The 14,628-nt window shown below is 36.2% G+C and overlaps 1 protein-coding gene across 1 annotated transcript in view; it reads right to left on the bottom strand.

Annotated features, from left to right (window-relative positions):
• The window catches only part of LOC127627943 (tumor necrosis factor receptor superfamily member 6-like), a 35,085-nt gene extending 20,820 nt beyond the window's left edge, over window positions 1-14,265 (bottom strand). Inside the window, exon 1 of the mRNA XM_052104566.1 lies at window positions 14,033-14,265. Coding sequence (XP_051960526.1) covers window positions 14,033-14,062 — 30 coding nt within the window. The 5' untranslated portion in view covers window positions 14,063-14,265. The remainder of the gene's footprint in view (window positions 1-14,032) is intronic.
• Window positions 14,266-14,628: the final 363 nt, after the last annotated feature.

The following is a 14,628-nucleotide window of genomic DNA, read 5'->3' as shown; positions in this document are numbered from 1 at the left end:
AACTCTCCAGGAAGTCCTGTATGTGTCTGTTTGTAGGAAAGTTCACAGTAGTTTAATTAGCTTTTATTCAAATTCTGGTAAAATGCACATCCAGTGCCATTCTAAATGAATATTATAAGTGAACCGAAGTATTGAATATCTACATCTGAGATATGGTTCGTTAGTAGAGCACAAATATTGCGCACCACGTGAAGGCTAAAAGTGTGGGTCTAAACTAACACACAGTATCGGATTTGGATCGTGCTTATCGGACCGATACTCTATCCATTTAAAAATGCCATTATAGGAGCAGAAACCGATCCAGGTATAGGATCGGTGCATCCCTAATAATTAACAAATTAGTGTTAGGCTATTATTTGTTGTGGTATTGAAGCTGGTGTCAAAAATAATCACATTTCAGTAAAGAATACTGAAACGTCCCCTACCCAGTGCAGTTCACTTGCTCTGTCCAAGAGAATCTAGTTGATCGCATAGGTATAATACGATTAGGTTGGCAATGTCGTAATTTAAGAAAACATACAACAGAAACTCTAACATGTTACTTGAGTATGTAACCACTACGTTTTCTCTCTGGACAAGTAACTTTTTTACTCTGAAAAGTGAATGACCAATTTACATATCCGAAGTACAAGCACATCACAGTGCATGTCAAGCCCTACATGTAATCTGTAGAGAATACCATAAACAGGCTGCATCCAAAAGTGGAAGCACTTCAAATCTCTTCCACCATTTACAACAGCATCGTAAACTGAGTTATGTGTTAAACTTTGTGCTGCTGCTGCAACCCCGGCCGCGAAACCTTCTCAACCCGAAAAGTCTTCCGCCCTGAAAAAAGCGTATTGCAAGCTTCATTTACCATCTCGCATGTGGCTTTGACTTACAACTGAACAATTAGTCCACTTCGTAGAAAATACAGAGATATATCGTGAATCACCATTCAGCCTAAAAATAAAGTTTTTTGATTTTTTGGTCCATATCGCCTAGCCCTAGAACGAGCATGTGAAAATCTGTAAATGGCTCCTCTAAGGGAACACAGGAAACAGCCAGACAATGTGAAGGCTTCATTTGGCATTCAGCTTTATGCTGTGCCATCAAAACAAACACACACATACTGTATACACACACACACACACACACACACACACACACACACACACACACACACACACACACACACACACATGTTGTGTTTCCATGTTTTATGGGGACTTTCCATAGACATAATGGTTTTTATACTGTACAAACTTTATATTCTATCCCCTAAACCTAACCCTACCCCTAAACCTAACCCTCACAGAAAACTTTCTGCATTTTTACATTTTCAAAAAACATAATTTAGTATGATTTATAAGCTGTTTTCCTCATGGGGACCAACAAAATGTCCCCACAAGGTCAAAAATTTCGGGTTTTACTATCCTTATGGGGACATTTGGTCCCCACAAAGTGATAAATACACGCTCACACACACACACACACACACACACACACACACACACACACACACACACAGGAGCCGAACAGCACTTCGACAAATACTATTAAATATTTACTCACACTCAACTTGTTCCAAACAACTTTGTATGGTGACTGGGGCTCAAATTCTGCCCAACATCACCTTTTGACTTCCAAAAGAAGAAAGTTAAACATACATTTTTAGGTGAACCTTCCCTTTAATAATGCAATATTCTCTACTAAAATCTGTCAACATCAATTTTCATCTTTACAATTACATCACAACCCCAAACCACAAATGCAGATTGACTGCGTTTGGACAGTAGATTTTGAAGCCTCCTAAAAGCTCCAGTCTGGGGAGTGTGATTTTTCAGCCCTATTAAGTTGATGGGGGGTGTCTCTAAGCCCTTAGCTGAGAGATCAGGCGGATGGGCTGCTGTCCTTAGTATGCGTGGGAGGATATTAATAGCTTGAGACAGCCACTACGGCACAGACTTCACATTTCAGACTTCCTGAAGCTTTTTTGCTTACCTAAACACAGAACATAGTGAATAAAAACCAAACAGGACTGTCCCAATCTCTTTCCTTTAAAAAGGGGAAGAGCACATGAGAAAGACAGACAAATATGATGAAAGACCAAAGAAAGAGTGATAAAAAAAAAAAATATTGGCGATTTACAGTGTACTTCTTCCGTACGACCACTTTGCGGTTCTGCACAACTTGCGAGTAAGGTACAAAGCGACTGCGTTGATCAGACAATTTCACACCTCAAATAAAGGCTTGGATATGTTTAAAAAACCATTAAAATCGTTGACGTCATTACAACACGAGTCTAGAAATATACATTTTATTTTTCAAGAAGTTTAGTAAAAAAAATAAAAAAGTTTTCAAATAAAAGTGAAGTGATCTTAGCTGTCAAGCTAGATTTATAATGCAAGATATTCAGTAAATGACTTTAAGACTCAGTCTAATTTCAGTCCGTTGAGTCATAGGACTATTTTATTATTCTACTCTGTCTTTTGTTACTTGACAGCGCTTGGTCACCACTCACTTTCATTGTATGGAATGGAGCCCCATGCCCGTTTTGTTAAATTTCTCCTTTTGTGTTCAATGGAACAAAGCAAGACATATAGGTTTAAATACGATGAGAGTAAGTAAATAAAATAATTAAACTTTTTGGGTGAACCATCCCTTTAACTAGAAAATAAGGCCAACCAACTTCATTTTGTATAATTTCAACTTAAAAGTCTTATTTTGCTCTGAACCATGAAGAGATAACTTTCTTATCTCTGATAAACTTAGTTAGCATGCTTTATGTCTTCCATTACAACTGGTTTGATATTTTACATTTAGGCAAACTTTGATATGGTTTCTTTATTGCATAATTTTTGGTTAATTGCAAAAGAAATCTGCACTTAAGCCGTTTCCGTAAAGAAATGTGTGTATATCACTAATTGTGTACCTTTCACCATTTCACAAATAAATGCAATCAGAAGAGGAATTGCAATCAAAAGGGAGCAGTTGCCCTTCTGATAGGACTGTAATATTGGTCCTGATGTTGTGCAATCTTCCCAAATCCTGATCGCAGGTTGCCACCTGTTAAGACCCTAAAGCGAATCACCATGGCCCTGTTCAAGCTGGCAACCTGCACCAAGTAGTGGGGGAAAACCTTCTGTCTTAGTATAATGACCCTCAATCGATGTGTATATGCTGTGTGCGCATCTATTAAAGAACAATTGATGTGGTGTATATAGTTTACATATTTACATACATATGGAGTGGTGGTGACCTAAAGCACATAACTGTTAATCATAAGGTCGCTGGTTTGTTCCCCACGGCCACCAGCATTGTATCCTTGAGCAAGGCACTTAACTCCAGGTTGCTCCGGGGGGATTGTCCCTGTAATAATTGCACTGTAAGTCGCTTTGGATAAAAGCGTCTGCCAAATGCATAAATGTATGACACATTCCTGATATTCAATAGGCTATATTGAACAATAATATAAAGCATTGCCATCACAACTGCATTCTATCCCACATTTGTCCAGCAACTATAATGACCAACTGAATTTAATTGTCATCTCAAACTAATTTTAGCATCATAATGAAATTTACATTTTCTGTAGAAGCTCGATAAATGCGATCCGAGGTAAAGAGGGTTAGATTTAAAAGTTTCATGTTCAAAAGCTAGTTTTCTGAAAGTGAACTCAGCATTGGACAAAAAGTTCTGAGAATGTCATTTAGCTGACTTTTTTTTCATCTACAGAACAAGGTAAGGCTAATTCAAGTTTGTGTAAAGAAAAGGCAATTTAATTGGTCTAACAATATTATATTTTATTTGGTAATTAATTTTTTTATTGAATGCTTTATTCGTTTGGTATTTTATTTATTACAGGGAATTTTGCTGGCATTTTTTCAAAAGTAAGCTAAACAATAATTTTATAGAATTGGGCTATATTTTAAATGTTCCAAAAAGGCACACTGAAACTTTTCTCCAAATATTATGTATTTATTTTTACATTTAAAACATCTTTGTGAACAGAAATTATGTATTTTTGTATAGTGGGCTAATTCCATGACAGCAGTCTATTATTTTGAGTGGTGTGGAAAAGAAATTATAACAGATAAACAGATGTCTACCATGATTAAATTAATCGCAAAGAGTGGCCATTCATTTGTTCTCCATGATATGAGATATTTGTGTTTGCACTCCTGGAAGTGTCATGACGCAGATGTATTTGCAGCATCGGATCTGTCCAGGTATGCCGTTAAGACCAATCCATAACAGTGCGAGAAATGCTTCACGTACATTTAATTTGCATTCAAGGATGTATACATTCATCATGATTAACACAGGCTAACAACTGGGGTAAATTCTGTCATGTGACTATATCGACAAAGTGGTTCAAAACCAGTTTGTGACATCTGAAGAACCGAAACTAAAGAGCTTATGCGCTAGAGTTAAATGGAAAATTATGTCAACACTTGTGAAATTTTTGAAATAATTTATGTTTCCATAAGCTATAGCGGTAAACTTTATGATGCGCTCTACTCTTTTTGTCACAAAAAATAACACTTGGATGGAAACGTAGTTAATGGCAGCCAAAGCCGAAGTTAAATAACAACCTAAACCCCTCCTTACCAAATTTAAATTGCCATTAAATATTTCCATTTCTTCACAGCCCTTTCATGGAAACTTCAAGAAGTAAATAGCCTGACTATGCATCAGAGATCAAAGTCTTGTCCAATAAAAAGCTTTAAGTCAAGATGACTCATCTCTTTGTAGTCAACTGTAGTTAACTGATTATCAAGAACAAGTCAAATGAATTTCGTATGATTTTATTGGAGAGCTACAATATCCTAAACTCTTCTTTTGGTTAATCTTTTAACCATTCATCTCCCTAATAAAAGAAAAGATGCAACAGTTTTCCCAGTTTGCGACAATAACAAACACACCTTGCACAAAAAAAAACAAAAAGCTGTTTATTGCACTCAACTGAGATACAGTACGATCAGCAGTGCCACTAATGCACAATATAAATGGTGTAAGATGGCATTTTAAGCCTGAAAACATCTTCCCATGACATTAGGCCAACAACATGCTGAGCTGCCTCACTTATTACCTAGCCTCAGCTCAGTGCTCACATTAGACAGAGGCTTTGTGGAAAATGCCTTTCCCATCGCTCACACAGGCAGGAGGTGCAGTGCCGGCTGCTCTGTTTTTACGCTCAATGCATTCTTTGACCTATTCAAGGTGAACATTAATTCAGGCATTTGCAAAATGTCAGACTCAAGTAATTCTAGAAGTGTAGTGTAAAGAGTTAAATTATACATGAACAGAATACACCATTTTGGATACATTTTTAAGTATTTACTGTGCAAAGGTAAGTTTGTAAGCCCTTTAAAAGGATAGTTCACCCAAAAGAATATTCTCTCATCATTTACTCACCCTCAAGTCATCTCAAATTTGTATGACTTTCTTTCTTCTGCTGAACACAAAGATTTTTAGAAGAATATTTCAGCTCTGTAGGTCCATACAATAGCTTGTTTGCAGTCATGTGATATGATGCGCAAAATTCAGATGGAGGGCAGGAAGTGAAAAGCAGAATGGACGAGATGGAGGAACACCCGTAACTTTACTAGTTTAGACGCGATTACAAGAGAAAGATATAAAAAGAAAATCACAACATATGTTGGACGTGATCCTTGTGTTTTGAAGAGGAGCGATTTTTCAACTGAATATTTGCCTGCCATCGAGGCAGTACATATAAGCAACTACCATGTTCTCCAGACATCCTTCAACTCGCCCGGGTGAGTGAGACTTCTTTTTTTGTCCTGTGGATTAACCTAGCAACAAATATTAAACGCTGCGGCGCCTCTCGATGTTAGCGTTACGGTTGTTTACTTTATGTGATTAGGTTAACCACTCTCAAAGGTCCGCTGAAACGCCACTAATGACATGGATAACGAAACAAGATGGAAAAGTAATTGCATGGCAGGGTAAGAAATTTCCATTCGCCTGCAAATACTTTGTAATTAGCTTCGCTATCGTTACGTATTTTTGTTCAGTAACAGAGGTACAAACTCAAAGAAAAGAAAAAACAATGACTTTAACTTTACAAAGTACGGAAACAGCTAGCGTTACAAAAACATAGCCACATAAGTATTAACTTACCTTTGACGACGTGCTCACTGCACACATGAGCATTTTTCGACTCGGCTCCTCCAGACCGCAGATGCAGGTTTACAAGCCATTTTTTTCCTGCTTTTTTCAGTCAATTACTTGCATTTTCTCCCTCATGAACAACAACTTTTGGTACATGATAAAAGCTCCTTGAGGTTTCTCGGTTTGGTCGATTTGAGCAACAGTAAACGATGCAAAACATAGGCATTTTGAGTTTGTGATAGTGCTTTCCTATGTAGAAAATCACTTGCTGCCCTCCATCTGCATTTTGCGCCACAGCAATGCAGTGACATGACGTCATGTGCAAACAAGTTATGCAAGTGAATGGTGACCAGAACTCCAAAAGCTTCAAAAAGGAGATAGAGTCAGCATAATTGTAAGCCATCAGACTCCAGTGGTTTAATTGATGTCTTTTAAAGCGATCAAGTTGGATTTGGGTGAGAACTGACCAAAATATAACTCCTTTTTCACCGTTCATCTCGTAATTGCAGTGTCTAGGTACGATCGTGATTTAAAGCTTTATAACACTTCCTAGCACCTAACAAATGCACAGAGCTCCAAATAGCCATTTAGCATCTCAATTTGGCCCTTGTCAAAGTCGCTTTAGATCCTTATGCTTGCCCATTGTTCCTGCTTCCCACACATGAAATTCAAGAACTGATTGTTCACTTGCTGCCTAATATATCCCACACATTGTAATGAGATAATAAATGTTATTTACTTCACCTGTCAGTGGTTTTAATATTGTGGCCAATCAGTGTGTAACACACACACGCACGCGCCTGAAATGTTTCTCATGATGTTAAAAACCTTTTGATCTGAAGGCAATTTTATAACAAAACTTTTTAAATAAAACATTTTCTGACTATTATTTCAAATGTTAGGCTTTATAGGGTTAAGCTTTATACTTTGTTTGAAAAGTGCTGTAGAAAAAAAAGAAAATATATATATATATTAAAAAAAATAGTGGGCTTAGGTGGTTGGGAAAACGTAGACATTGATGTTTTTATTTTGTGTGGTACAAAAGTCTGATTAAACTAGATACATCAAATTTGTTGATACAAACTATAATTTTGGTTGGACAAAATCTTGTCTGAAAGTTTAAAATACTTTTAAATGCTTCAAGTTAGAAATGTTTACAGGTTTTACAGTAAGAGAAAGAAAGAAAGAAAGAAAGAAAGAAAGAAAGAAAGAAAGAAAGAAAGAAAGAAGCATCTTAAAGCAGATTAAAGGCATGGTATGTGAGTTTTGACAGCTGAAGTTTGAAATCACAACAGACTCCTAGTTCATTTAAACATGCTGTCAATGTAATGAAGTCTAGGGGATTTTGGCACAATGATGCCTTCACAGAACTTTTTAGATGGGAGAATAATAATGGTTGAGAAGCTTTAAAGTTGTTCCAAAAGGAATTTACAATAAAATGACCAAATGACCACTATTTTTGAGCACCACACCTTTCAGCCCCAAGTCTTTTAAGGAAATATTGTATAGGAATGAACACTTCTACATGGATTTAGAGGAGTTAAAAAAATATATGGCAGCAAGAGCCAGAACTGCCTAAACTCTTTGCAAAGTTTCACCAAACCAATGCATAGATGCTGTAGGTTAAATTCTTCAATATTTAAAGTGTTTGATGAAGTTAAAATATTTAATAATGTATTATTGCCCCTTTAAATATATGCAAATGTACACATTTAATACACATTGTCACGTTCTTTTATTTGTATAATTTTTAATATTTACACCGAGTTTGCATTATGTATGACAAACATTAAAATGGTATTGTCTCTTTAAGAACAGTTCAGCTAACGTTCCGGTATATCAGTTTCTTTACCACATCCTTGCTCTGTGTTTGAATAAATCTGATATAAATGAAAGAACGGGTATTTAAAGGGAATTAAATCAATGAAAATGTATTTTGTCCTTGATCAGCAATTACAAAAATCCTCAAACCAGCCCATCTGGCACCAACAATAATGCCAAGGTCCAAATCACTGAGATCACATTTTTTTCCCATTCTGATGGTTGATGTGAACAAACATTAGCTGAAGCTCCAGACCCATGTCTGCCTGATTTTATGAACTGCACTGCTGCCACACGATTGGCCGATTAGATAATCAAGTGGATTATTGTTGGTGCCAGACAGGCTAGTTTGAGTATTTCTGTAACAGCTGATTTCCTGGGATTTTCACACATAACAGTCTTTAGAATTTACTCAGAATGGTGCCAAAAACATCCAGTGAGCAGCAGTTCTGTGGATGGAAACGCCTGGTTGATGAGTAAAGTCAACTGAGAATGGCCAGACTGGTTCGAACTGACAAAGTCTAGGGTAACTCAAATAACTTTGTACAATTGTGGTGAGAAGTATAGCATCTCAGAATGCTATTCAGACAGGTGGGTTGGTGCTTTTTTGGCAGCACGAGGGGGACCTACACAATATTAGGTAGGTGGTTTTAATGTTGTGGTTGATCGGTGTGTGTGTGTGTGTGTGTGTGTGTGTGTGTGTGTGTGTATGTGTGTATATATATATATATATATATATATATATATATTTTTTTAGGGCTGTCGATTTAATCTCAAGATTAAATGGTGTTCTAAGCATTAAACTATATTTAACTTGACACAGTGACCTAAAAATTTATGTTTATGACGCAACGCACCCGAGACGCTACAAAAGCATGTCTGACGCAGGTGTAAATTGACAGGTCCTTAAACAAGCGCTCATAATAAATCTCCAACTGATTGAGAAATTCACTTGTGAAATGGATTGCTGTGGACTGTGTGCCAATGATTGGATTATGTTCAATAATATGGTAGTAAACAATACATTGTATTCTAAAGCCACTTTTTTTTTCTAAAGTCTTATAAACGATTAACACTTCTGCCACAAGAATGTAATGCATTTTAATGATATATATAGATATATATATATATATATATATATATATATATATATATATATATATATATATATATAAAGATAATGTATAATTATTTCATCATTATATATTGAATTATTGTTATATAAGGGGCTTTCTCAGCAAATATTTGTATATGCGATTAATTAATCGGGACACCATGTAATTAATTTGATTAAAAATTTGTATCGATTGACAGCACTAATATATATATATTATATACATATTTATTTTTTTTCAACAAAAATATAATTCTCTCATCATTTACTCATCCTCATGCCATCCCAGATGTTTATGACTTTCTTCTGCTGAACACAAACGAATATTTGTAGAAGAATATTTCAGCTCTGTTAAGTCCATACAGTGCAAGTGATTGGCGGCCAGAATAGTGACACAATAATAAGATATGTATTTACAAGAATACTCCCACCTTCAAAGTGAATACTCATGGTATTCCAAGATGTGACCAAGCTGACACCATCCTCTTAAATGAGGCATAACACCCTCATGTAATTTCCTATATTTAAGAACAAACCCTAATTCAATTCAAGCCGTTTGCCACAGTAACAGGTTATCCAATCTGTGATTCACTTGTAAAATCATGGGAGAAGAAAACATAAGAATGAAGGACAGAATGGGTGTTGTTTTCAATGGATCGCCAATGACTGTTCAATTTGAAAGTAAAAGCAGCAGGTAATTATTGTTCGAAGACACTGGATAGGGGGTATGTGTGAATACCCACACACACACCGAGGATCAAGCGCACACAATCAGCGTTTTAACTGGAGTCAATGGGAACTGAATAGAAGGGTAGCTGAATAGCAGGTGCATTGTAATAGTCTATATGTAATACATCTCCAGTTCAGATACTGAATCTGGGTGCAGTGACCTGTAAGGTGTGGCCACCTTAGAAATAAATGAAACATGGACAGACAAACTCGCCTCTCCTATTTAGAGCTAAATGGCAAAAGAAAGAAAAAACGTTAGATAGATTCCGGACCACAAACCCACACAAATAAAGATGCTTTCACACTGACTGTAAAAAAATATTTTCTATCATATAACATATGTCACGGGAAAGAAAAATAAATAATTATTCCACATGTGAAAGGTATATTTTGTGTAATTGAAAGAATCAACAAAACAACACACTCAAATAATAGAGGGTTCTAACAAGTGATAGGCCGATATATTGGCCAATATTTGGCCATTTTGCAATTATCTGCATCGGCCGATAACAGTGTTCACTTGGCCGATTAACAAGAGTTTTCACTTTCACTTGTGTCAGTTTCAAAATCTACCATAGCTGTCTCAATGGATAGTCAACACTTTGTTTTCAAGGCTCTTTCTTCTCAAGTTTATGCAAATTTGAGGAAATATTACATAGATTTTTTATATTTTTTATCTGATTTGCTTTTGTTAAAATGTATTATGTTCATCTGCATTTATATTACCATCCTGCTCTCTAGATATTGCATCGGCCATTGGAAAACCCATAATTTTTTTAATAATATATTATCATTATTTTTCCACAACCTTTCTAGTTATTCATAATTTTTATATTTCATAGAGATTCCAAGGCAGATTTTCAATGGTATGTCAAGTCCAATATTTGTAATTAGCCCAATATATTCAATCAATTATACATTTTTAGTGTATAAATGTCTCCAATTAGGCTAGTCTTTCTACAGACAAACTGATGTTTTCACGCTTGCTTGAAACAAAACAAAAAAAATGCTTGAGCAAAACTAGATAAAAGTATATTTACTACCAAAAAATTTCAAATAAATTCCACAATTATTTAAGATTTTACAGGCCTGGAAATCACAACTCTAAAACTCTTTGATATTTCCAGGTTCCCCATGATTGAAAACCCTCAATATAGTCCCAAAACTTTAAGATAGGACAAATGTGCTTGTCATCTCAGTATAAACTAAGTAATGGGCCCAAGTACCCAGTTTGTTTATTGTGGGCACAGAACAGACAAAGCAACATAATGAACATATACTGCAAAATTTCTAACACACACTCCCACACCGTTCTAATTACTCTGATAATGAGCCTTTCATTTAATTGCATATAGCCATCTTCCCCCTTCCTGTCTGCTCGTAAATGTGGATTCTATAAACATCTTATGGTGGAAAGAGGCTTTAAAAGGCTCATAATGAGCAGTGGGATGTGGACCCCCGCTCTGGAGTCTTTCTTGTGGATCCCAAAGTATGAAGCACATGTAATGTTTGGATTTCGGAGTGACTTTGAGCGGCCTGGAGAGATAGCGTGCATGTTTCCGGTCCATGCCCACACCCAAGAGAGCACACTTCGATAATATCTAAAGAGTGTGAGTGAGTTAAAAGTCAAGAGGGAGAAAAAATCTGTTCAAAACGTGACAAAAACTGCAAGTAGGGACCCTTTAGCTATTCTAATTAAATGCTAAATGTTTGTGTGTGTGTGGGTGGAAAAAGTATACAAAGATCTGATTCCTGTCACTGCCATCTGTGTAGGAAGTTTACAGTGGGAGCCGTATGCCTCAATCCAACCCCCTCCCCATCCGCTCTCACTGGCCTAGGAATGTGTGAGCTATGCAGACTGGCAAGGATGAACTATCTCCATCCAGAAACCAACCAACAAGAGCAGATTCATAACTAAGCTAAGTTTACAGAAGGCATAAACAGTCACATTGCAAACAATCTCTGCCCTTTCATTTAAATAAACACATAAAGAATAACCACTTGGGTCCAACCTGTGGCGAGTTCACCTGAGGCTAATCGGGAAAATGTGTTGACATCAAAAGGAGATTGTCAAGGTAACAATAACAATATGGTCTGGACATATACTTAAAGGGATAGTTCACCAAAATGAAAAATATTTCATAATTTACTCACCCTCATGCCATCCCAGATGTGCATGACTTTCTTCTGCTGAACACAAAGATGTGATGCACATAAACACAGCACAAAAGTAACCCATAAGACTCCAGTGGTTAAATCTATACCTTTATGAGTGTGGAGGAATATTTAATTCAGTTTTTACCATAAATTCTCCTCCCTGACCAGTAGGTGGTGAAAAACACAAAGAATGCAAATCACCATAAACAAAAGAAGAATGTGAATGTGGAGACTGATAGTAAAAAATAACTTCAATATTGATCTGTTTCTCACCCACAATGATCATATTGCTTCTCAAGACATGGATTAAACTTATGGATGACTTTTATGCTGCCTTTATGACCGTTTGGAACTTCACAATTTTGGTATCCATTCACTTGCATTGTATGGACCAACAGAGCTTTTTTTTTTTTTTTTTTTTGTTAAATCAGCAGATGAAAAAGTCAAACATCTGGGATGGCATTATGGTGAGTAAATGAGAGAATTGTAAATTTTGGGTGAACTATCCCTTTAAAAAGATCACTTATTTCTAGGATCATGATTTCATTATCTAATCTTTGTCAAATGCCCCAAAATTACACATGTTCAAAGCACCAACCTTCCTTAGTAGTATCAATAGACCTGGTGGATCACAGCCCAAAGATGGCTATGTTCTTACAGGGTTGATAATGATAGACAAATAAAATGCAACCAACCATCTAATTGTGAATAGTAACAATAGCAAAATGAACTTAAAAGCATGTAATAAATGTACACAACATAAAAGACTATACGACCCAGACTACATTCATTGGATATTGGTTATTGCTTTACCATTACGTTGGGTTGCACCTTAATTTCTTATGTAAGGGTCAGTTGATAGCCTCTGCAATACACTATCTTTAGGGCACGGTGTATAGACTTTTTAGTTAAGGATATGCAGTATGAGCAAAAGTGTGCCTATGGGCTCAGGGGAAAGTTTTAAAGGTGAATCTCTGCATTCTGTGAGTGAAGCATTTTTATAGTGGCACTTTTGGCAGAACAGAACTGGAAAAAACAACAGAAGGGCAGTGAATGGCTCTTTCAATGTGGAATAAACTTCACACTGGGACTACTCTCAGAAAACACTCCCATGATGAGGTTTCATTTGAGACGAAAAGACTGGAAACTGCACAGTTTATCATAAAAAGATTCCAATTAACACCAAAAGGTAAGGCTGTGCCTCAAGACATAGTGAGTTGCCTATATGATGCCCATAATGCTGTCTAGGTAAACAAATCTCTAGGTTGAGACTACAATGATAAAAAATAAAAAAAAAATGTTAATAATAATAATAATTGTGTATTTAAGTAGTTTGAGTACATATTTAGTGATGAAATCAAAAAATCCCTATCGATACATAATATTCTGGTAAAAATAAACGTCTGTGACTAATACTAGGTTCTTGAACTTCTGAATGTCATAGCAAAAGACTAAAAAACAGGAATGTTTTGTTCAGCATGGCCTAACTGCGTGCGCAATTTATACAGTGTGTTAAAAAGAGTTCATTATTTACATTTACTAACACATTTGAAGGCAAATTTTCAATTTTAGACGAAAAATACATCACAGCGATTTAGCAAGAGTCAATGAATAAAAAAAGAGCCACCATCTACCGTTTGATTAATCGATAGAAAAGAGGGGGGGAACACTGTTCGCCTATTCGGTCAAGTTTGATAAAGAAGCACACTGTGACATTGACTTTGTAACCAACCAAAGCGTAGAGTGGCATGACAGATCAGACAACGAATCTAACAGTGGCCGTTCAGACCGCAAAGCAACGAATAGAACAGAACGCAAGTGTCTCGAGACGCGTTTTGTCAGTTGAAATACATTTCAACCTGGCAAGACATATAAAAATCGCGACACAAAAACAGTGAGAAAACAATTGAAAAACACCGCAGACGGACGGAAAAACACGTTTGGTGAATATGTTGGCGACAAGTCATTTCAGAGTAATAAACCAAGTTTAAAAAAAATACTTAGATAAATTGACAGAGATATCATGCCTGCCCAAGTTAGCCTCAAACAAAACAGCATAAAAGAATCACAGAAACTAAGCGTCAGATTTCTTACCATGACTTTCATCGTTGTGGAGTTGTCCATCCTGTGAGGATGGTTTGGGTTTTTCAAAGTTTCCAACTACTTGTTGATTCCTTCCACCCTCCGGAAAAAAGTTTTAAGACCAAACTCTTAAAAGAAATGGTAACAGCCAAATTACAAATGCATTCGATGTATGTAAGACGGACTTTCAGAATCGAGACATTGTCGTCAACTTTAACAGGGAAACGAGTTTGGTGACATGCTACTCTCAGTTCAGTCAAGATAATAAAAAAAAAAAAGAAATTATAAAGAGCGTTCAACGTCACGGGACGTCATTGCATCGACCAATCAGAGCGAAGGTTTGGCTGTAGGCTAATGAGAGAGCTGAGATTTATAGGGTACTGTCTCTAGGCTAGTGCTTATTTCGGTAATATTTTCTCTTATTTCTTATTTGCATAAAAAAAATGTTTAAAAAAAAAACCAGAGCGGTGGATTAAGACAGACAGATGGGAGAAAGATGCCAAATTGTTGCTGTCATTGCTGTCACTCTCAACAGTTGTAATCGAAACCACCTCGCAGCTGTGGTAATTCATTTATTTTTTAAAACTAATTCCAGGGTAATATAACAC

The sequence above is a fragment of the Xyrauchen texanus genome, chromosome 34 (genome assembly GCF_025860055.1).
Source record: "Xyrauchen texanus isolate HMW12.3.18 chromosome 34, RBS_HiC_50CHRs, whole genome shotgun sequence".
In the NCBI taxonomy this organism is placed as follows: domain Eukaryota; kingdom Metazoa; phylum Chordata; class Actinopteri; order Cypriniformes; family Catostomidae; genus Xyrauchen; species Xyrauchen texanus.
This window is presented reverse-complemented; position numbering and strand designations above follow the sequence as displayed.